General features: G+C 38.1%; 2 protein-coding genes across 4 annotated transcripts; one reads left to right on the top strand and one right to left on the bottom strand.

The window, feature by feature from the left end:
• Nucleotides 1-9,458: 9,458 nt before the first annotated feature.
• Nucleotides 9,459-21,213, bottom strand: LOC127976546 (erythroid differentiation-related factor 1). 3 transcript variants are annotated; one of them, XM_052581019.1, is made up of 25 exons: nt 20,741-21,213; nt 20,206-20,408; nt 19,379-19,445; nt 18,633-18,758; nt 18,275-18,399; nt 18,041-18,191; nt 17,863-17,955; nt 17,611-17,732; nt 16,612-16,723; nt 16,388-16,535; nt 16,186-16,297; nt 15,985-16,096; nt 15,621-15,890; nt 15,360-15,431; nt 14,416-14,563; nt 14,131-14,322; nt 13,425-13,625; nt 13,018-13,239; nt 12,696-12,922; nt 12,206-12,364; nt 11,983-12,132; nt 11,743-11,896; nt 11,538-11,653; nt 10,484-10,659; nt 9,459-10,325 (listed from the first exon to the last, which is right to left on the bottom strand). In XM_052581019.1, exons 1-25 carry the CDS (start codon nt 20,837-20,839, stop codon nt 10,163-10,165), a joined length of 3,720 nt encoding a protein of 1,239 aa, XP_052436979.1. In that variant the 5' UTR covers nt 20,840-21,213; the 3' UTR covers nt 9,459-10,162. The 3 variants fall into 3 exon arrangements, with proteins under 3 accessions (XP_052436979.1, XP_052436980.1, XP_052436978.1); XM_052581020.1 differs by having other exon boundaries at nt 12,696-12,937; nt 20,206-20,318; nt 20,741-21,186; XM_052581018.1 differs by having other exon boundaries at nt 12,696-12,937; nt 20,741-21,186.
• Nucleotides 21,214-21,822: 609 nt separating this feature from the next.
• tex36 (testis expressed 36) lies at nt 21,823-23,563 on the top strand. The gene is made up of 4 exons (XM_052579731.1): nt 21,823-21,969; nt 22,101-22,241; nt 22,834-22,914; nt 22,997-23,563. Exons 1-4 carry the CDS (start codon nt 21,916-21,918, stop codon nt 23,318-23,320), a joined length of 600 nt encoding a protein of 199 aa, XP_052435691.1. The 5' UTR covers nt 21,823-21,915; the 3' UTR covers nt 23,321-23,563.
• The last annotated feature ends 1,020 nt before the right edge of the window (nt 23,564-24,583 follow it).

The following is a 24,583-nucleotide window of genomic DNA, read 5'->3' on the forward strand; positions in this document are numbered from 1 at the left end:
ATTCGACGGTAAAGACATCATCAAGGAAATCAACGTCGGTGTTTGAACACTGAAATGTTTAACGATCGTGGAATATGAATAGGGGACAGTGCTTTATTCTCCAGTGGATTTAAAACTGCGTCACAGAGAAGAACGTCGCTACTTGTTAAAGTTCGGCTCTTTTGATTGAGGTAACGGACTTTAAATCAGCTATAAAAAGGCAATGCATGTTTGAAGAAACTGGAATGTATACGATTGATACAGAAAGGTGCTTTGCGTACTTTTAATCGTCTGCAAGCAGTTTGTGCATTGATTGAATTAAGATGGCTGAAGAGGGAGAGGACGTTGCACTTTCTGAACACAAGAGGGCGCCTTAACCCAATGAAAGAGCGTTGGAAGAACAGCTTCATCGACGCATTGGACTAAGAAGAGCGAAATTATCTGCTCTTACCAGTAAAAGCAAAGCCATTGAAAGGTTGATGATTGATGAAGAAAATCTGCAGAATGTACAAGATTTGATGCAACTTGACTTTGCACAATTGCTAAACGAATTTACTGAGTTAAATTTGCAAGTACAAGATCTTTTGCCTGAAGATGAAAAGATTGCAGATCAACAAAATTGGTTTCAGCCTAAATTGGACTCCCTGAGAGAATTTGAAAAGAAAACAGGAAACTGGATAGCTGCTGTTAGTGATAAAAAAGGCCAAAAAGATAATGTTGATATGGAGGATGATGTTAGTCCTCACGACAGTGTCTCACAGGTATCTGCAAACAAGAGTGAATCTAAAAAACATGATTCAGATGTTGGAAGTGGATCAGTTTCCTCCTCAGTATCATCAGCTTGCGCAAGAGAAGAATCAAAACGTGCAGCTCTGCTAGCAAGGGCAGCATCCCTTAAGAAGAAACAACAACTTGAAATTGAAAAAATGCAACTTAAAGCAAAAATGGAGGAACTTGAAATAGAAACAGCTCTTGCAGAAAGCAATGCTAAATTAAAGGTCCTAAAAGAGTATGAACGATCAGATGACGGCAGAAGCAGTGTACAATCTAAGCCAAGGAGGGGAATCCACCAGAAGTATTCAGAGCTGAAAACAGAACTGAGTAATGATTCACCAGGTCATTCATCTGTGGAAAAAACTCAAATGAAGGCCATCTCAAGCCCAGTGTTACTTGCACCACCATTTGACGCATCAAGAGCCACAGGCCACAGTAACAATCGTCAAACAGATGACAGCCTTATTCAAATTATGCAGAAGCAAAATGACTTGACTGAATTACTTGTGAAACAGCAAAGACAAATTCAGCTTCCAAGTAAAGACATTCAAGTGTTTACTGGTGATCCACTGACTTTCAAATCTTTTATCAGGTCCTTTGAACATACCATAGAACACCAGATAGACAATGAAAAAAACAGTATACCGCTGGGGAGCCACAAGAGATTGTAAGAAGCTGTGAATATATGCCTTCAAGCAGAGGTTTCAAGGAAGCAAAACGATTGCTCCAAAGACATTATGGAGACGAGCTAATCATAGCTAGTGCTTATATTGATAAAGCTTTAAAGTGGCCTCAGATCAAGTCTGATGATGGTAAAGCTTTGAGTGCGTATGCTCTGTTCCTGATTGGTTGTCGGAATACAATGGAAGATGGAGAGTTCATGGAGGAAATGGACAATCCTACCAATATGAGAGTTATACTGTCAAAACTACCATTCAAGATGAAAGAAAGGTGGCGATCAGAAGCTTACGACATCAAAGAAAGACAAGGAGTCAGAGCAAGATTCACTCATTTAGTTGACTTCATTGATCGTCAAGCTAAAGTGGCCATGGACCCTCTCTTTGGTGACATACTGGACCATCGCAATGTTGTAATAGCAAAGGGAAATCAGAAAGAAAAGTATCCTACTAAAAAAGGAGTAATAAAGAGCAGCTTTGCAACCAACATTTGCATGGAGGAAAGAAGGCCTCAAATTGTGTCCAGGAAACAAGTCAGTTCCCCCAAGAGCCTCAACGCCTTTGAAAAACCATGTATGTTTTGCACCAAGGATCATGCTCTAGAGTCATGCAGTGAAATAAAAGAGCAGCCACATAATGTACGTGTGGATTTCCTGAAGTCTAAAGGCTTATGTTTTGGCTGCTTAACTCAAGGCCATCTTAGCAAGACTTGCAAAAAGAGAATGGAATGTAAAGAATGTTCTCAAAAACACCCAGACATTCTGCACATTAAAGATAACCAAAAAGGTACAAAAGATGTTGAAACACAAGAACAGAAGATCTCATGTGCCCAAGTCTCCCTTAATCACCAATCAAGTGAGAACACAGAGTCTGGAGGAGATAACTGTGTGCTTTCAATAGTGCCAGTAAAAGTCAAGTCGAAGAAGAGTGACAGATATGTAGAAACATATGCTTTCTTGGATGCAGGAAGTACAGCTACATTTTGTACTGGTGAACTGCAAAGGAAACTGAACCTGAAAGGGAAGCCAACTCAAATTCTACTGAGCACTATGTGTCAAAATAAAACAGATGAGCAGAAGATAGTAAACAGTTTCATTCTCACAGACTTGGAAGTGTGTGCATTGGAAGACACAAAATATTACGAGTTACCTAAAGTCTTCACACACAGCAGTATCCCTGTTCAAAGCGAGAACATTCCTAAACAAGAACACATAAAAGAATGGCCATACTTAAACGAAGTAAGCATACCTAATATTGATGCAAATGTAGACCTTCTGATTGGAGCCAACAATGCAAAGGCAATGGAGCCATGGTACATCATAAACAGTCAACAGGGTGGACCCTATGCTGTGAAAACTGCACTGGGTTGGGTGGTGAATGGACCCATCAAGAAAGAAAGCAACACTGCAGAAAAGTCCAAACTGCCACATCATACAGTTAATCGTCTCTCAGTGGTGGAGATAGAGAAATTGTTGATTCAACAGTACAACACAGATTTCCCAGAGCGACACTATGAGGAGAAAGAGGAAATGTCAGTGGAGGACAAACAGTTCATGCAATCAGTGCAGGAAAAGACTAAGTTTGAGAATGGGCATTACTGTGTAAGACTACCCCTGAGAAATGAAGCAATCAAAATGCCAAATAATCGATGTGTTGCCGAACTGCGTGCTGCTAACATGAAAAGAAAGCTTCAAAAGAACTCAAGTTTGCTTGAAGATTACTGTAGCTTCATGAAAAGTATAATAGACAAAGGATATGCAGTTAAAGTTCCCCCCGAACAGCTTGTTCGCAATGACAACAGAGTCTGGTACATACCACACCACGGGGTGTACCACCCAAAGAAAAAGAAAATAAGAGTGGTTTTTGATTGTACTGCTTCGTTTCAAGGCATGTCCTTGAACAGCCAATTGCTACAAGGTCCGAACCTCACAAACACACTCATTGGTGTCCTTACCAGATTTAGGGAAGAACCAATAGCCATGATGGCAGATGTGGAGTCGATGTTCTATCAGGTGAGGGTTCCTGAGGAGGATGCAGATCTGCTTCGTTTTCTTTGGTGGCCAGAGGGCAATTTGAATGCACCTATAGAAGAATTTAGGATGATGGTGCACCTATTCGGAGCCACTTCGTCACCTAGCTGCGCCTCTTATGCACTGAAAAGGACTGCTGAGGACAGAAAAGAAGTAGCATCTCCGAAGGCTGTTGAAACAGTTATACACAATTTTTATGTTGATGACTGCCTGAAATCTGTGTCCACAGAACAAGAAGCTATTGACTTAGCAAGTGATGTTCGGAAGTTGTGCGCTGAAGGAGGTTTCTGCCTAACCAAGTGGGTAAGCAATAGTAGAAAAGTACTATTGTCTATTCCAGAAGATCAAAGGGCCAGTGGAATAAAGGACCTTGACTTAGATCAGGATTTTCTGCCTATTGAGAGAGCACTTGGCATCCAGTGGTGTACAGAAAATGACGCTTTCACATATAAGATCAAGGTACAAGAGAAGCCATTCAGTAGGAGAGGTATTCTCTCGGTTGTTAACTCAATTTATGACCCCCTTGGGTTTCTGGTGCCACTCATCTTACCAGTCAAGCTTCTTCTGAGGGATATGTGCAAACAAGGATATGGATGGGACGAAGAGATTGACGGTAAACGAGCTGATCAATGGGTCAAATGGCTTGAAGATTTAAATCACCTCTCAGACTTTCGGATCAAAAGGTGTGTAAAACCAGAAAAGTTTGGTAACACAACAGAAGCGCAACTGCATCATTTCTCTGATGCAAGTGAGAGTGCGTATGGCACAGCCACTTATCTTGTACTTACAAATGAACAAAATCAGAAACATTGTTCATTGTTGATGGGAAAGTCAAGAGTTAGCCCTCTCAAACAAATCACAATCCCTAGACTTGAGCTGACAGCAGCAACTATAGCCGTCAAAGTAGACAAAATACTTAGACAAGAGCTTCAAATTCCACTACAGCAGTCGGTTTTCTGGACGGATAGCACTACAGTGCTCAGCTACATTGGCAATGATAGTGCACGCTTCAAAACATTTGTAGCAAACAGGATCTCACTTATACGGGATGCTACTACTTCATTACAATGGAGGTTTGTCAAGTCAGCAGAAAATCCTGCAGATCAAGCTACTAGAGGTCTTAAAGCAAAGGACTTTGTGCAAGAAGAAAGATGGTTTAAAGGGCCCAACTTTTTGTGGAAACCAGAAGAAGAATGGCCACAAAGCCGAGATCAAATTAATCAAGGAGCACAACAAGACCCTGAAATCAAAGGTGAAATCAAAGTCAATGTTCTTAACATTAAAGAAGGCAAGGACATTGTAAGCAAGCTAATTGATTTCTACTCAAGCTGGTTTCGTCTGAAAAAGGCAGTGGCATGGATGATAAGACTAAAAGAAACACTTTTACAGTTATGTAAAGTAAGGAGACAATTCCAAGAGTCCATTGCTCAATCAGAGAAAGACCCAGAAAAACAAGCATCTCTTCTACAGGAGCAAATGCAAAAATACAGATCAACAATGGAGAAAAGGTCATTGAGCCTGGAAAACCTGAACCAAGCAGAAATTCAGCTCATTCAATTCAGTAAAAAACAACAGTTTCAGGATGAAATTGAGGCTCTGAGAAAGAATATTCCTGTTAAGAAACGAAGTAAGTTGTTCAAGCTTGACCCTGTACTTCAGGATGGGATACTAAGAGTGAGAGGTAGGCTCAACAGAGCAGCCATGCCAAAGGAATCCAGACATCCCGCAATCCTCTCAAAATGCTCCAAGATTTCAACTCTCATTTTAAATGATATTCATCAAAGATGTGGACACTGTGGTCGAAACTACATGTTATCTATTCTCAGACAAAAATTCTGGATCCCCCAAGCCAATTCAGCAATTCGAAAACTTATCCATAAATGTGCAGTTTGTCGCAGACTCAATGGAAGAGTTGGATGAGCAAAAAATGGCAAGCTTGCCAGAAGACCGCTTGCTACCTAATAAACCCCCTTTCACGAACGTGGGCGTAGATTACTTTGGACCCTTCGACATAAAACGGGGTCGGAGTACTGTAAAAAGGTATGGAGTGTTGTTCACTTGCCTAACAATCAGAGCAGTACACATTGAGATAGCAGATAGTTTGAACACTGATTCTTGCATAAACGCTTTGAGACGTTTTATAAGTAGAAGAGGACAGGTGTCAGTCATGCGCTCAGACAATGGAACAAATTTTGTCGGCGCAGAAAGAGAATTGCGAGAAGCACTGAGGAACCTGGACCATAACAAAATTGGAAACACCATGCTACAGAGAGGGATTAAATGGATCTTTAACAGTCCAGCTGCTTCTCATCAAGGTGGGGTTTGGGAGCGTCAAATCCGTACTGTAAGAAAGATACTCAACGCTCTCTTAAAGGAACAGACTATTAATGATGACAGTCTTCATACCATCATGTGCGAGGTGGAAAGCATTGTCAACAACAGACCAATAACTAGTACCTCAGAAGATCCAAATGACCTTGAGCCTCTGACACCTAACCACTTATTGTTGTTGAAAACTCAACCCAGCTTACCACCAGGTGTCTTTAATAAGGAGGACCAATATGCGAGAAAACGTTGGAGGCAAATCCAATACCTTGCTGATTTGTTCTGGAGCAGATGGACTCATGAGTACCTGCCCATTCTACAAGAACGCAGTAAATGGTCAAAATTAAAAAGGAACTTTGAAACTGGCGATGTGGTTCTAGTTGTGGACAGTTCTTCCCCTCGCAATTCATGGATAATGGGAAGAGTAATTCAAACCATACCAGACTCCAGTGGAACTGTACGCCGTGTAAAGTTAAAGACCAAAACAAATGTACTGGAGAGACCTGTAAATAAATTGTGCTTAATTCAGGAAGCAATTTAAGCATGAGGAATAACAAGGAACTATCAAGAGTAAAGATAATTAAAGAAACATGTGGAAGAACTAAGTAGCTATTTCTTATGCATAAATGTCCAAGTTTAAGGGCTCTTAGTATTAATGTCTATAATAATTGTTTGGTCTCCTGCCCAACCAATTAGGGGCCGGATGTGTAAGAGCCATATGTTATTCATTTTATTTGTTTTTTTTTATATAGATGTGGAATAAATAAATAATTGTGTGTTAAGAATTGTAAATAATTATAAAAGTAAATAATTGAATATGTGCATTATATTTCATATTGACAATGATGTAATTTCCGGCCAGAGCCGTTAGTTTTTTTTGTGATGCAATATTGAAGCGAAACAGTTTTTTGACCGTGTAACATTTTTCCAGTTAATTTTGTTATTAAACTTTACCTAAAGAAAGTTTCTGGACTACGGAATGTTATTCGAGTTCAAATCACGCTTATACATGAGGAAGAAGTAAAAAGGATAAAAATTTGACGGATTGCAATCACAATAATTTTTATGGACAGAATTTCTAGGCGCAGCCAAGGGCCGGAGAGTGTCCGGTTTGGGGACCATACGATTTCATCGCTGCTTTTTGCGGATGATGTTGTCGTGTTGGCATCCTCAGACCAGGACCTTCAGCGTGCACTGGGACGGTTTGCAGCCGAGTGTGAATCGGCTGGGATGAGAATCAGCACCTCCAAGTCCGAGGCCATGGTTCTCAGTCGGAAAAGGGTGGATTTCCCACTTCAGGTTGGTGGAGAGTTCCTGCCTCAAGTGGAGGAGTTCAGGTATCTTGGGGTCTTGTTCACGAGTGAGGGAAGGATGGAAAGTGAGATTGACAGACAGATCGGTGCAGCTTATGCAGTAATGCGGTCACTGTACCGGTCTGTCGTGGTGAAGAAGGAGCTGAGCTGTAAGGCAAAGCTCTCGATTTACCGGTCAATCTACGTTCCTACTCTCACATATGGTCATGAGCTGTGGGTCATGACCGAAAGGACAAGATCCCGGATACAGGCGGCGAAATGAGCTTTCTCCGTCGGGTGGCTGGGCGCTCCCTTAGAGATAGGGTGAGAAGCTCGGTCACTCGGGAGGAGCTCAGAGTAGAGCCGTTGCTCCTCCACATCGAGAGGAGCCAGCTGAGGTGGCTCGGGCATCTATTTCGGATGCCTCCTGCACGCCTTCCCAGGGAGGTGTTCCAGGCACGTCTCACCGGGAGGAGGCCCCGGGGAAGACCTAGGACATGCTGGAGGGACTATGTCTCCCGGCTGGCCTGGGAACGCCTCGGGGTCCCCCCGGAAGAGCTGGAAGAAGTGGCTAGGGAGAGGGAAGTCTGGGCATCTCTGCTTAGACTGTTGCCCCCGTGACCCGGCCCTGGATAAGCGGAAGATGATGGATGGATGGATGGATGGAAAATTGAAATAAAATTAATTAAACTAAACTTAAATATTAATAAAAGCACGTAACAAAATGGTTAAAACTTAAATTAAACTTAAAACTAAAAACATAAAAGCAAAAACAAATATAAAATATGAATAATTACAAAAAATATTAGTATAGTGCTATCAAACGATTAATCATATCCAAAATAAACGATTTTGTTTACATAATATATGTGTACTGTGTATATTTATTATGTATATATGTATAAGTATGTATGTAATTTTTTCTATTGTTTCTTGTTTTTTTTTTATTAATTAATTTTGTAACATTTTGTAAACTTTCATAACATTACAAATGTCTTTACTGTTACTTATGATCAATAAGTATTCCATCCAATCCATCCCTCCTGAATAAAAGTATAAGTCTGCGATGTAAATGCATTGCTGTATGAAATCACTGTATGAAATCATTTCTTCATCCCATCACACAGCCCAGATTCAGCAGCAGACGGGCTTTCATCTCACTCAGATCTCGTGATGATACGGTACCTACAAAAACAGAGATACAGTATACAAAGTCTCCTTTTATAGCAAACATAGTAGATTATCATAGTATATATACTACCTACAGTACTAGTAGTAGTATTTTGACCAGGTAAACCATGTCATTTTATATGCATAAATTCATTCTTTAACCTTCCAGGTGCTCATATACAATGGCCAAACTCTTCTTGAATGCATCTTCTGCATGCTTCAAGCTGTCCCGTGAATTATCCGAATCAAAGAGGAAGAGGATTGTTCGTCCAATAGTGGCCAGAGCCCTCTGCTCCTCTACTGCATCATGGACAGATCGAGCCAGATTCAGATGAAGCCTCTTGTGCTGAGAGAGAATCTACATGTGAGGATGACTCTAACTAACATGTCCTTGCAAACTTATACAAACATATTTTATACATATATTTTAAATTATATATGGATGGATGCATAATTATACTGAATCACAGAATGCAACCAAAATATGAGTTTTTGTTTACATAATATATGTGTTTATTGTGTATATTTATTATGTATATATAAATACACATACGCATATATTTAAGAAAAATTTTACGTTTATATATTATTATATTTATATGATATAATATTTATATTATATAAATTATATGATTTAAATACATATAAATATATTTTTTAAATATGTGCTGTATGTGTGTTTATTTACACAAATACATTATATACACAAACTTTTATCTTTGATACGATTAATCATTTGGCAGCACTTAGATATATACACACACACACACACACTTACATTTACATATGTAAACAAACCAAAACAAAAAAAAATGTGTAGATGGGGTGGCTGATTGGCTACTGTAGTTCACGTCAGGAAGCTCCCATGATGCTCTTTGTGTCATAATAATGTCCATATCGAGTAGCCATCTTGACGAGGACTTTACCCTTCTTTTCTTTTTTTCTCAGTAAAATGTTTATTAAAAAGCCACATATCATATAACGGTGAGGTACACATATAAGATTCTGTTTATTTACTTTTTTCTAATCACCAGTAGTCTCAATTATATTTAATGAATATTAATGTTATTAAAATGCTTAAACCAAGTTTTTTTTTTAGAGTAACAGGTGTTACTATTATTATTTTATGAGACTCAAGCGTTGATAATCATTTACTTAGTTTATTTTTTTCTTGAAAGTGTATTTACGAAGCCAGCGATAATAAAATAATACTTTTAAGCATAGCTTTGGAATGAATTTGGGGAATACACTGGACTTTCGTGGTTAAAAAATTATAAAAAGTTGTACAACATATAGCCAAGTTCTTACATGTATATATGACATGTCTTTCAGTTCTGAAAAACAAAAAAATGACAATGACTTTGAGCAGCTTTGAATTTTGTTAAAAGATTTAAAAGCCAAGCCATCACAAATTTGTACAATCCCTTAACTAGATAACCACAGCTGTTGCATTGACCTTTGCTAAATTATTGCACATTTTTATTGAAAATCTTTTTTCACAGTTCATGAGCTTATTTATACAGCAGAAAAAGAATAGCCTGCAAGTGTGCTTCCAAATAAAAAGTCAAACAAACCCATGTTTCTCATTTTGTACATATTTTCTCATTAACAATAAATATCTGCTCTACAAACAGCTGTACAGTTTGGGTTTATTATCATACTGTTTCATGTAGTTAGAGTCTGTGGACTCTAATAGGAGTCTCTTATATCTCGAGACTCTTATAGAAAGTCCAGCACAATGTGAGCAGAAGAAAGGCACTGCTGGCGAGCGATGTAGTTCACATTTTCTTTCCAAGTCACTTGCCAAAACTTATTAACACATCAGCTGTGGTTGGTTGTGTAAAATTAAGATTGTTTCAACTCTAAACTGGCATTAATAACGTCAGGTAGCCGAAGAGTCCTTTAGATTTGATTCTCAAGATGATGATCTTGCTTCATCTCTTCCTGTCGGTGGTTTCAGCTGATCCAGCAGCTCCATGAAAAGGGAAACACGCTGAATGAGCGGGACGGACTTTTCGGCCCGCAGGAGGCGAGAATATACGCTCTTGTAGATCTTCACATGCTCCTCTTCTTTACCACTGCATTTAAAAACAAAAAAACACCACATATACATTAAGCGCCACATCTCGAAACACTATAATGCTTTGTTAGTAATGATACTAAATCTGTTGAGTTTATATGGAATATGGTACTGAAGTATATTGCGTATAAAGTGTGCATATTTCATATCTCTCACCTAAGTTTGCGTTTGCTTGCAGTGCTGAGTTTGATAAGCTGCAGCAGCAGGAAGGAGAAACTAGGCTCAAAGACACCAGTTAACTTCACAACCTCATCAGTGTTGAGCTCAGAAGAGGAAGAACTATCTGAAGCCTGGAGTTCTTCAGGTCTGTCCGAGTCTACTGGCGTCAGCATCTGTCAACATACAGCACATAACAGTGTAAAACTGACCATTCAACAGAGAACAATTGTTGTTGTCATTATAAATAATAATATAATTCTATAATAATATAAATCTAAGACACTTTTTCAAAGGGACTTACAAATGAGAAATCATTATTGTTCATAATAATAATAAACAAAATATTAAACACAAATAATTAAATATATAAGACACTAGTCCATGATGAGGAGGATCATGATTATCATCATCATTATTATGATTATTATTATCTTTATTGTCTTCACAGACAAATTCATGCAAGGGACTAACAAATGAGAAGTTATAAATATTAATATTACCAATAATAGTAATGATGATAAATATTAACCTTAATATAATACAGTTTATCCAAGAGAGTTACAAATGAGAAATATTTATTTATTATTTTCAATTCAATTGATAATGATGATTAATAAAATAAAACTAATATAATAACCTTTTATAGGCTATATTGTGCTAGGGAATAACAAATTAGAAATTACTACTACTAATAATAGTAATGATAATAAATATAATTATATAGTATAAATATAATAACCTTAATACTCATTTATTCAAGGGATTTATATATTAGAAATTTATATATAATAATAATCATAAAAATAATATTATAATATTTATATAATAAATATTAACATCTTAATTTAACAACCTTAATACAATGTACTTGTACAATCTACAATGGACTAACAAATGAGAAAGCATTATTATTATTATTATTATTATTATGATCATAATGCAAATTAACATTAATAAAACAATGTTTATATAAGACACTCACCTAAGGGACATATAAATGAGATACTATATTATAATTATTATTATTATTATTATATGTCTGTGTATATACCTTCTCTTGTTGCTCCAGCAGCTCTTTATGGATGAGTCTGAAAGCGTGACGTGTTTCACACATGATCTCTAGAGCACCTGTCAGAGTTTTCAGTTTCACAGCACTACTGTTCTGACCTGGAAAACACAATCAAACACCCGATAAGAGGTTTCCTCGTGTCCCTTCAGCCTCTCCCAGATGATATTTCCTGCAGTCTGTTTCTCACCTGCCATGGTGAACTCAGCGAAGGCTACTCTCTCCAGAAGCGTGCGGAGCAGCTCGCACGGGGCGTCACTCAGACTAATGAAGAGACGCACTGCCTTACAGTAATGCTGCTCTGCCAGAGCTCTGTGCTGCTTACGGAGACTCTCGTCTCCAACCTGAGAGAGAACAAACCTTGTTAAGTCTCACTGCATGTTGAAGATGAAGGTGTAGCTTCTTCCTCTGCAGGTTTCTGATGCTGTACCTGGTTGCGGTAGCAGCTGTGGTACATTGAAGCCAGTCTGTGGTGGATAGTGGCTGCTCTGTACTGGTAGAGCGGCTGGCGAGCGGACTCCGTCTGCAGATCGCAGTACCTCAGGGACTTCATCATGGTCTCGGTAACTTCCCTCTCGATCTGAAACACAGTCCGCTCATGTCAAGTGGAGTTCATGGTACAGACAGAATAAAGTGTGCGTGTGTGTGTGTACCTGCTCCTGTGCTTTACGGGACAGCGGTGCATAGTCCTGGAGGAGTGTGGCTAATGTGAAATATGTTGTAGAGAGTTCCCAGTTTACAGAGTCCCAGACGGCTGAGTGACTCTCCCTGCAGCCCAGAGACTTCAGTGCCCGCTGATAGTAATCTATCGCCTATTGATGCAGAGAGAGAGAGACAGCTACTGTGATTAAGCTACAGTAAACAAGGACCCTCTTTCTAGTCTTATTATGAATGAAGTATAACATTTACAAGAATCAATTTATCCAAGGGACTTAAAAATCTGAAATGTATTACTACTACTAAATATTATCTTTTTTTTGTATTATTAATAATATTATTGTTGTATTTTGATATAAAAATAATACAATTATCATCACCATTAAAATCATTATTCTTACAATCGGCAAATCAAATGCATTTCAGAAGCTGTTAAACATCTTAAATGTTCAGGTACAGTTCAAGACTTTATGTGTGATAATTAACCTTGTTGTAGTAGAGGGCTTCTTCTGGTGAGAACTCGCCGCGGCTGTGCTCTGATGTCATCACGCAGTGAGCCTGAGCGCAGATACGCATGAGTCGACCGATGTTACACAGCAGCAGGGCTGTGTTCACAGAGTCTGAAATTGCATTGAAATCCTGCATGCCCTTCTCAAAACATGAGAAACTCTTCTTCCACAGCTCCTGCTCAGCCATGCACACGCTCCTGCGTGCTGGAGAACAAAAAGCTATACTTCACAAACTACTTTCGATAAACCACCCCTAATGTTTGTTGTTAAAGTCTAATAGAAACTTAAGAACCCCTTACCTCCTTGTTTCTCCGCCTGCATGGCCGCGGCCTGGTTCATATAAAAGACCCCCATCTCGTTACGGATATTACCAAGCCGTTTCAGAACCTGACCCAGCTGCTCCTGTCCCAAGTCCTTCAGAACTCCTGAGGTCAAAAGGTCATGGGCGGCCTCGTAACACTTGCAGCTGACGATCAGCTGGTACTCTGGGTCTGAGGCCAGATCAGTGGCCATGCTAAAGGCTGAGAGACCAAAAAACAAATGTTATAAGACACAGTCTCTTCCAAGAGTTTTAATATCCAATCCACATCACTGGTCCAAAATCCCATTCCACATCGGTGTTGCAGTAATTACAGTAGCTGCTACCATAATAAACAATATATTATAATTTCTTCAGCACAAAGAGCGTGTGATGTAGTGTACAGACCTTGGCAGGAGCTCTCGCGGTGCAGGCAGTGGAGGATCTCCTGGTCGTCTTTAGTCTGGTAGTTGTATTCCTCCAGATAGGCGGCTCTGTTTGAGGTATTCTGGGCCAACATGAGCTGAACATCTCCACACAGAGACAGACACTGGCAGTGGAACAGAAGCACCTGCGGGTGGAGACCACCACCAATGGAGCAATAGCCATCTATAGGAACAGATAAAGCACATCTCGATCAAGTTTGAACAGATAAGCTCTAAAGAAGCTGCTTAATTAACAGTCTTTAATTATATATTTTTAACTTCCTGTTTTAATAAGAACATATCATGCTCAAGTGTAAAATATTCACATTCAATATTCATATGTCTGAGGTCAGTAAAATATTTGTAATGTTCCTGAAACAAGACTTTATTATAAAAATTATAACATTACAATTTTAAATAATTGTTTTCTGTATTTTAACTTTTTTAATATATTTGAAAATGTCATTTATTCCTGTGATGCAAAGCTGAATTTTCAGCATCATTAAACCAATCTTCAGTGTCACATGATGCTTCAGAAAACATTCTAATAATTTGGTCTCAAGAAACATGTATTAATTTAATTTAAGCATTAATTACTTAAAAAATTAAAATCTTACTGATCCCAAACTTTTGAATGACAATGTATGTCCTGAAGTTTTTTGACAACACTGAGAGCTGCTTGTTCTTACCGTGGCACTGCAGAGCCAGTTTGATATAGCGCAGGGCCCGTCCGTACTTCAGCAGGTTTGTTGCAGCCTCTGACAGGACATAGTACGCTTTCGACGCTTTCAGGAACAGCTGCAGTTTCATGCGGTGCTGCCATGTGCCCGGTAACATCCCAGAGCGGGTCGGCACCTTCAGCTCCTCATTACACGGCCCGACTGTGGGAACCAATATGAAGATGAGCATTGTACATAATCAAATAATGAAAGAAGAAACCGGTTCAGAGGAAGTGAATGGATGAGGTGACTGACCTCTGTCCAGAAGCAGAGCGATCTCTTTCTCCACGTCTCTAGCTCCATTCTGACTCCTCTCCTCGTATTTTAGAGGGATAGGTGTACTGGGGTCGGCCGCAGGAAGGTCACTCTCTTTCTTTATGCTGCTATCCACAGCTTTTAAACCCTAAACACACAGATGAGGTTTTGCATTAGGGTTATTTTTTTGAGATGGATGGATGGATGGATGGATTGATGGATGGATGGACAGACAAGATAGATGGATGGATAGACGTACAGACAAGATGGATGGATGGGGACAGACGGACGGATGGATGGAGGGCAGAAAGACGGACAAGATGGATGGACGGACAGACAAGATGGATGGAGGGATGGACGTACAAGATGGACTGATGGATTGACGGACAGACAAGATGGATGGACGGACGTATCGACAGATGTACTGATGGATCAATGGACAAGATGGATGAATGAATGGACAGACAAGATGGATTGATGGATGGAAAGACAAACGGATGGACGGACAAGATGGATGGATAGATGGACAGACAAGAAGGATGGATGGACGGATGAATGGATAGATGGATGAACGGAGAGACAGGATAGACAGATGAGACAAGATAAATGGATGGACAGGAAGGACAAGACAGAATGGCAGATGGATAGATGGAAGATTATGGATAGATGGATAAGACAGAATGATGAACAGATGGATGGATGGACAGATGGATTATAGATGGGTGGGTGGATGGATGGATGAATAATAGATGGACTAATGGATGGATAGAAAAATAGATTGATGTATAAGATAGAACGAAGGATAGATAAATATAGATAGATAGATAGATAGATAGATAGATAGATAGATAGATAGATAGATAGATAGATGAAGTCCAGAGAACTAAGAAAATGCATACACATGAACAAAAATATGAAAATAAATATTGATCTAATTCTCTTACCTTTAGAACGTAGCTGAGAACCAGTCGGCACTTCACCTCCTTGTCTTGGGACACAGGAAATGCACCGTTGGGCTGGAAGGCAACATAATGCTAATAGTAACATGATACATTGGTAACATGATGCTAAATCATTATGCAAATTCATGCAAGGTGGAAAAGAGTACGTTTACAAATATCTAAATAGACCATTTTATCTTCTACTATACATCAAATAGCTTATATTCAATAATTTCAGTGTACAAAAAAAGACTGATCTCATACTCTGATTTGATGTGTGCTCTTGTATTTCTCTGGAACCGACAGCTCCCAGACAGACTTGATGATGGCCACAGCTTTGGAGTCATCCTGCGGCTCAAAGGAGGTGCTGTAGGAGCAGCTCTCGTCTTCCTCTTCCTCCTCCTCCTCCTCCTCCTCATCACTGTAGCTGTCTTCAGATCCCCCGCCCCTCAGTGACTCCCCGTTCCCCTCGTCCTCACTCACATCATCCAGCTGAAACAGTTCTGCCAGTGTGTAGTGAGCCGAAGCGATGATCTAAACCAGCAAACAGAAGAAAACTGTCAATATCATGCATCAGCTCAATATCATGCATTACATTAAATTAATATAATGTAATGAAGCTTCATACCTGTGGATGCCGCTCCTCATCCAGCAGTTTAATACAGTTGAGCAACAGAGTTCTGATGGTCCCATAGTTCTTCCTGTTTTGGCTCTTCTTTAGCATCATGTTGCTAGCCACTCTGTCATGCAAAACATCAAATAGATTTGTCTCTGATGCTTACTGATGAAACTTATGGAACAGAATGGTAGTTATGAATGTAAATCATACTTGTAGAGAAGCACCGCTACAGGAAGTGTAAAGGGATTTTGGCATTTCTCCTCTGCCGCTTCTTCACACAGAGTAGTGAGGTCATACAGCTTCACGATGTCACTTCCACTAGCTGAATGGACACAAAACAGACATTAGTGATTTAAGAAGTCACTTTAGCTGAAGAAGTTAGAAAGCAAACTTAAGAACATCAGCCGCCCACCTTTGAAGAGCCAGTACGTGTGTCCTTCTTTGGTACAGTTGGATTTCAGGAATGATAGGATATTCTGTGCAATGTCTTTGACAACCCGCGTCGAGAACGTAGAGTTCTCCAAATTCGGGATGTCCTCTGTCTTTATCATTTCATATTTCTGTAAATGAAATAAGAGTTGTTAGGAAATTGTATATTGTTGTACATCAATATGTGCAAAGCTATTTAATAATCACCTGCACAATGCCATTGACGTGAAAGCACATGACCAACTCTGGTACGTTACACATCAAATTATCTAGCCAGTAATCAATTCCTGTGAGAATGTTGATTGGTTTGTTGTTGTCCCTGTTAAGACAAAGTGAAGTATTTAAAATAAATATATACAATTCTTAAAAGATATACGAGTACAAAAAATATTTCTGCAAGTTGTTTCCTATGCTCAACAAGTCTGCATCTATTTAATCAAAAATGAATTGACGTGAAAACGTCAATAATGTAAAATATTGCTACTATTAAAAATAACCTTTTTCTGTTGTAATATACTTTAAAATTTAAATATTTAAATTGACAAACCTCAATTGATGCTCAAACTATTATTATCAAGGTTGAAAACAGTTGTACTTCTTAATATTTTGTGCATTCTTTGATGTATATAAAGCTAAATATTATATTATAATATAATATAAATATTAAATATAAATTTAATGCATTCTTGTTGAATAAAATATTACTTTTTTAAATCTTACTGACCCCAAACTTTTGAACACTGGTATAGAGTTTAGCCTTCAAATTTAATAAATTTGGAAAAATTCAAAAGCAGATAAATATATCCTAAAATATATGAAATGGCACAAAATTAATTAATTAATTAAATGTAGAAAGTGAAGTGACATTCAGCCAAGTATGGTGACCCATACTCAGAATTTGTGCTCTGCATTTAACCCATCCGAAATGCACACACACAGAGCAGTGAGCACACACACACACACACACACTGTGAGCACACACCCGGAGCAGTGGGCAGCCATTTATGCTGCGGCGCCCGGGGAGCAGTTGGGGGTTCGATGCCTTGCTCAAGGGCACCTAAGTCGTGGTATTGAAGGTGGAGAGAGAACTGTACATGCACTCCCCCCACCCACAATTCCGTCCGGCCCGAGACTAGAACCCACAACCCTTCGATTGGGAGTCCAACCCTCTAACCATTAGGCCACAACTTCCCCTAGATCTCTAACCTGAGTCGTAGACTGACTGCTGGGTATCGGCCACCTCCAAATATGGGCATATTTGATCCCACAAGCATGTGGATGTCCTCAAACGTCCATAGAATATTCCGGACAAAGTCATTCCTCAAACCCTGAGACCATAAGAGAGATAGAGAAAACTAACATAAAAATATTTTTTAAATGTTGTAAAGGCAAAATGTTTAGGTGCAGGTCAAAGATATGACTTTGGAAGTTACAGAATGTTAATGAAATGTTTATTACCTGACTATTTTCTCCTTCATTGAACAATGTGGGCAGATTCTGCTCTTTAGAAACCGAAGACACGTGACCTAATGTGTATGTATCCACCTGCTCCTGAAAGACAGTGAACAAGCTGATTCAGCCTCAGATTCCCTCAGAGCACATGAGAAATGAGAAGCAGACGAAAAGCTGAGCGCACCTGCTTTGGTATCGCAGACTCGTCAGATTCAGTGGTGGAACTGTTGTAGGTGGCAGGCCAAGACGGTCCTTCAGCCGCCGTCCCACATCCCTTTTCTGCCGCCTGCTCTGTATCTGACGGCACAGGCACTGCAGTCCCATCACTGTTAATACTGAAACACAGGAGAGTATTGTGAATGGAAGTGATGAAATCAGTGCTGTAAGGGGATGGCAATCATGTAAAATCAGTTCTCACCTGTAATAGAGAAACTTCGAGAGGATGGCCTTCTCATTCCAGTGCTCTTTACTTTTCTTCTTTCTTTGCCACTTTTGGTCGATCAGACGCTGGTAAAACTCCTTAAGCCACGTCCAGTCACCAGTCTACAGGGCATTTGGAATATTAGGCTAATCTGATGGCATAAACACTCCCTTCATATATAAAATAAATCCTACATCATTTGAAAAGCATAAATAAATGTTTTCCTGCTAAATTATTCAGTATATTGATACCAGGTTTGAGGAATAGACATTAGAAGGTTAAATGGAGATGCTCTTATAGGCTCCATGACCAAATACAATAATGCTAAGAGAATAAAGTGACTATTCCCCGTTACCTGTGATGACCTCATGAACAGCTCCTGAATGTCCAGTTCATCTAGCAGTAGCGTGCCGCCCACTCTGTGAACAGCCATGCTGACATGAGACTTACTGTAGGGGATCTTCAACAACTTCTTGATATTCTGTTTAGATCAAGAAAAAAAAAGTCATAAATAAACCATTCAAAATGTAAAAACTAACTTAAAAACAAGGCTGCATTTATTTGATCAAAGAAACAGTAAGAAACATAATATTGTAAAATATTACTGCAACTTAATATATGTTTTCTACTTGAATATAATTAACAATGTAATTTATTCCTGTGATGCAAAGCTGAATTTTCAGCATCATTACTCCAGTCTTCAGTGTCACATGATCCTTCAGAAATCATTTAAATCTGCTTTGCTGCTCAAGAGACATCTGTTATTATTATCAATGTTGAAGACGGTTCTGCTTCATATTTTTGTGAAAACTGATAACATTTTTGGGATTCTTTGATAAATACAAATGTAACTTTATTCATGTCTTTCCTGTCACTTTTGAACAATGAATACATCCTTGCTGTATAAAAGCATTAATTATTTCACACACAAAAAAAAAAAGTTTACCTTGCATAATGTTTAGTTATATTCTCTAATATCATTATACAAACATATGACAGCAGAGCACTGTGATCAACCAATCAGAATCAAATATTCAAGAAAGTAATTTTAATTTATTGCATCATATAAAGAAGACTTTGTATTCTCAATACAACACTCACCTCTGAATCAGACACAACATCAACATCATCACCTATACAGTCAATGAAGTCGTACGCCATCCCAAAACTGCAATTTAACAAAGAGAAAAAAAACAAGTAGGTGCAGAAAGATCAGCTTCACCGCCATCTAAATATACAAATTTTCATTAAAGGGGAAGTTCAACCAAAAATTATAATTCTGTAATTAATAACTCACCCTGATGTTGTTCCAAACTTGTAAGAACACAGATTAAGATATTTTTGATTAAATCTGAGAGTTTTCTGACCCTGCATAGACAGCAACACAACTGACACATTCGAGGCCCAGAAAGATAGTAAGGACATTGTTAAAATAATAAATGTGACATCAGTGTTTCAACCATACATTTATGAAGCTACAAGAATATTTTTTATTTGCAAAGACTATTTTAAAGATATCCTCACAACCTTTCTGGGCCTTGAGCGGGTCAGTTGCACTGCTGTCTATAGAAGGTCAGAAAGCTCTCGGATTTCTTCAAAAATATCTTAATTTGTGTTCCGAAGATGAACAGAGGTCTTACAGGTTTGGAAGGACATGAGGGTAAGTAATTAATGACATTGTTTTCATTTTTGGGTGAACTATCCCTTTAAATGTAACGTAAAATGGAATACATTTGAAATGTAATACAGAAAAGCTCACATTAAATGTGACACAAGCTTTCCTGCAGATCAAACAGCAGAGCATGATGCTCGCAATGTCAAGATCATGGGTTTGATTTCCAGGGAATGCAATGGAAATCGAACACAAGTTACTTAAGATAAAAGCATCGGCCAAATACACAAATATATATCTAAACTAATAGTGATACCTGGAGAAGGGTTTGCTCTTCCTGCTGGATCCGAGTACGGTGGTCCCTGCGGTGCCCAGCTGAGTATTTTCCCGCAGCCAGTTTGCTGGGGGCAGCTTGAGGTCGGTCTTCTCCTGTAGTAATGCATAGGATGAGGACGGCGGAGCGGCCGAGTACTTCACTACCGCACGACTCTTCACTTCATTGTTACCCAGACAAATAATCTAAAACCACGAATAACATACATACAACATTCATCTCAATAGGACTGAACATCTTTGAACCTGATGACATCCATCCACATTTCCAGAAATGCAAAGCAACATAAATGCATAATTAGTGCACATTCCTGTGGCTCAGTGGTAGAAAAGGGAAAAGGGTTGTGGGTTCGATTCCCACATGTTAGGTAAAAAATGTAAATGCACTGTAAGTCGCTTTGGAAAAAAGCGTCTGCTAAATGCATAAATGTAAGATATGACCATCATCTTACTGTAATGACAGTCTCTAATAGTGTCACATTATAGTGTTACAGGGCTCAGGACACAAACTATCAGACCTGTTTGTTGTCTTCAGATGCAGGGCTGCTCTGATCCTCCTCATGTCTGGGATCTGAGTCCGTCTTCTTATCCTGAGAGCTCATATTCACCTCACTCATCCATCCATAACCTCCACAAAACGACGAATTACACGAAGGTAACGTTTAAAACATACAGTCGCTGTTTCTTTCACTCATACGCAGTAACTGATCATAAATCTGCTAAACTAACTAACGTTACTGGATCACACAGCAGACCATGTTGCTTTTTTCATTACATTTCTCACAGTTTTATCTTAAATGTCGATATGCAAGTGACTTGCAGAAATCTGTCAGATTAATCGATAACTCTCAGGCGACTAAATAAAAGCTGTTTTCTGAGGAAATCCTGTGTCTATCACCTGGCAGCTTCTCTAACTGTAACTGTGAGCGTTCCAAACTTACTGTAGCTCTAACCCGGATGTACACGTGACGTCAGCGAAAGGACGTTCTAGAAAGGAGTGGAAAAATGTAGAAATGCGTTAAAAGTGTCTTTGACTAAAATACTACATATAATTTTAAAAACACATCAATATGAATTTGTTATATATTTAAGATATATAGGTTATATAATGTACTAAATACTCATAAATATCAGTTTATTTGTATATATTAGTTTTTTCATATCGTAGTTATATAAATAATATACCCGTTAAAACGCATTAACGGTATTTTAAACTAAAATAATTACGTTAGATTTTACTTAAATGTTATTTTACGTTATATTTTCAATTATTATAATAATGGCATTTTATATATTGAATGTGATTAAAGTATTATATTACTATATATACATGCTAGCTTTACTATAACGTTATATAAACGCTAGTTTATAATTATTACTATACATATAAATAAATAATAAACAATTGTATATATATTATTATAAACGTTTCTCATCATAGTGTAATATTATTAACTTCAGTGTATCTACATACAGGTATTGCGTGTTAAAAATGCATATATTTATTGTGATTGTGTTTTTTTATTATTATTGTGGTTGTGTGTTTGTTTTCTGTGCTCGGTTGTTTATGAATATCGTATGCGTTCTGTTGCCATGGTTACAGAATCACAGTTTGCTCTCGTTCACCTGAGTTCACCTGCTTTAGTTAGTAGTAAACTTAGTTATGTGTTGTGTTTAAATTTATGCAGTGACAATGAGTAATGGAGGCAAGAGATACTTTAATAAGAAGAACAAGAGTGGAAACTGGGTAAGATAACCACTTCTTCAACAAGTCTTCAACTTTAGGCTGAATTTTACACTGCTCTCGCCTAGTTCTTTCTTTCTTTCTTTCTCTAATTGATTTATTCATTCATCATTGTGCCTGCTCGTCTCTTCCAGTTTATTCCCACGGTTGTGTCACAGACTGAACAAACACGTGATCTGTGCATGAGCACAGGTTCAATGCTGGCACATGGAGTTCCTCAAGCCCTGACACAAGAAGAGGAGAGATATCCCAAAATATTCATCGATCCTGAAAAGGTTAGCTATTGCTATTAAAATAAAGTGATATTTTGATAGGTATTTCATATTCAGATTTTACTACAAAATACAGCAAATTACAGCCAGTGTTAGATAGTAACTGATTATATAATCTGGGTCACATAATCAAAAAAAAAAAGGAAATATTAACAAATTTAATATTAGATTAAATGTTCGGTTTGATTATTTTAAAATACTCAATCAGACTACAGTTACTTTTTTATTTATTGCATGATTATGTCATGGCTTATGTTTTAAGATTTAATTAAAATATTATAATAACAATAATTTATTAACCCCTGTATTCACAAACCCCAGTTTGGAAAACTATCATGTAATTTAATATGAGTAATCAAAAAGTCAGATTATATTACCTAGAATGAGTAATGCAACGGATTTCATCATTAACTACAATTTCCGTCATGTAATTTTTATTCAGTGATGGGCTACAATTAAATTGACTACGAAAAAGAATTTCATCGAGCACTGGTTACAGATAGAAAATTTCTGGAGGAAATTATTTTTTAACTGTAATCATGCTGATTCATCCTTTTATGAAGAAAGATTCTCATGTTGAGGCTTTCTGTGGCAGAAAATAATGGGCAGAGAATATCCACTGTCAGCACATGATAACCGCACAGCACTGCAGCACTCTGTTGACGTGTATGATCAGGTGAGCTCAACATTATGATAAACAGTTATTCTATTTATCATATCTCAAATCTTTATGAACATGTCCCTGTGTATGTGTTCAGGGTTTCGGCCGTAAGAAATGTTTTGATGAGCGTCGCCAGCATAACTCTCATTTCTACCTGTGCCATTATGATGAAGCCTTGAGTCCGGATAGCACAGCACAGTGGGACCACTCAGCTTATCGAACCGACTTCCTGCCTAAACAGGAAACAGAGGGCAGAGAAGACACACTCAGAAGACGCTTCCCCAGAGATCACTCAGCGAGGTCTCAAATGAACACTACGGATCAGGCCGAGGAGTGTTTCATGTGGTTTGGGAGGGATGACTCTTACCAGAACACTCCACTAAGTGTACTAGCAGTCACCAACCTCTCATTAACCCCTTAAAATAACACAATCAGAGATGATCAGACTTCAGTTACTGTTTGTGACACAAGCATGATACTCTAATGTCATTCTCTGCTTTAACCAGCAGAGGTCAGTGTCCTATTGTCTGTCTATGCTGGGCATGACCACTAGAGTACTATAGCTTTGCAGGGTCACAAATTCTGAAATCTGTTTCACTATGTAAAGAGCATCAGTTTTGAATGTGATATACTGTATAATAAGAAAACAATAAACAGTTTCAGCTCAGTTGTATGTGAAAGAAAGATTTTTTTTTTAAAAAAATATTTCTTGTATTTATCAACTTTGTCAGCCTATATGTATTAGAACAAACTTATCTCAGAAATAAATAACTGTGACAATAATTTAATGAAAAATAGTGTTATCTTACTGACATATTGACTTTTTTTCATATTTGGAATTTTTGGTATACCAGCATAATATTTAACTTATTTTAATAATTACTAACATTAAAAAAAATATATTAAAAATGATGTTACTATTACTAGAGTAATACTACTATTACTTAAACTTTTTTTAATTTTTGCTATAGGCAAAACGTTTCTAATTTTTGCTTTGTTGAACTTGAGATACTAAAATACCTGAAGTAAACCAATAATTAAAAATTAAAAAAAAAAAAACAATATAATAATTTTTAAATAATAAAAATGACACAAGTACATAATAACACTACTAAAACTTTAAAATGAAGGTGAAAAAATGAAAAATATATAATGTTGTATCAGTGAGAATAGTGAGAACTAGCGAGAATCACAAAATTAAATGGCCATTTAATGTGGCATTTTACTCACCTGATGTGGTTCACAGTGAGAAATGGGGATTTGTGTGGATATAAGGGGGAAAAAACTCAGCAGGGCAGTGTGACGTTCGGGCTAAAGCTCAGAATCCTGTCTTTGAAAGAGATTAAACAGTGAACGGCGTTACGTTATCTCAGCTTCAAAGAGAGAGCATGAGATTGCCATCTTATTCTAGCAGGTGTTGCATTTGAAACGGCAGCTGTATCGCAGTCTGTGCACACCTGGAAAAACACAGCGAGGAGAATCCTCTGTGCTCTCCAGATTTCCTTGAGCCACACGTCCAGATTGCAGGAACCCAGGGAGAGTTACTGGGAGGAATCGCCGTCTTTGTTTAGCCCACATTTTGAAATGTAATCCAAGAACATGACATCAAGTAATTAAGTATTTATTTCTTTGATGGTAATGAAGTTTTGCACATTGCATTTCTTTCATAACCTATTCTAGAGGA

Source organism: Carassius gibelio, chromosome B17 (genome assembly GCF_023724105.1).
Source record: "Carassius gibelio isolate Cgi1373 ecotype wild population from Czech Republic chromosome B17, carGib1.2-hapl.c, whole genome shotgun sequence".
Classification (NCBI taxonomy): Eukaryota; Metazoa; Chordata; class Actinopteri; order Cypriniformes; family Cyprinidae; genus Carassius; species Carassius gibelio.

Coding starts and splice junctions, on each gene's coding strand:
- LOC127976546 (XM_052581018.1), bottom strand. CDS start 20,839: ATGAGTGAGGTGAATATGAGCTCTCAGGATAAGAAGACGGACTCAGAT. Junction 18,192..18,274: donor TCGAAGTTTCTCTATTACAG/GTGAGAACTGAT, acceptor CCTGTGTTTCAG/TATTAACAGTGATGGGACTG. Junction 14,564..15,359: donor TTCTCAGCTACGTTCTAAAG/GTAAGAGAATTA, acceptor CTGTGTGTTTAG/GGTTTAAAAGCTGTGGATAG.
- tex36 (XM_052579731.1), top strand. CDS start 21,916: ATGAGTAATGGAGGCAAGAGATACTTTAATAAGAAGAACAAGAGTGGA. Junction 22,242..22,833: donor TATTCATCGATCCTGAAAAG/GTTAGCTATTGC, acceptor TTTCTGTGGCAG/AAAATAATGGGCAGAGAATA. Junction 22,915..22,996: donor CTGTTGACGTGTATGATCAG/GTGAGCTCAACA, acceptor GTATGTGTTCAG/GGTTTCGGCCGTAAGAAATG.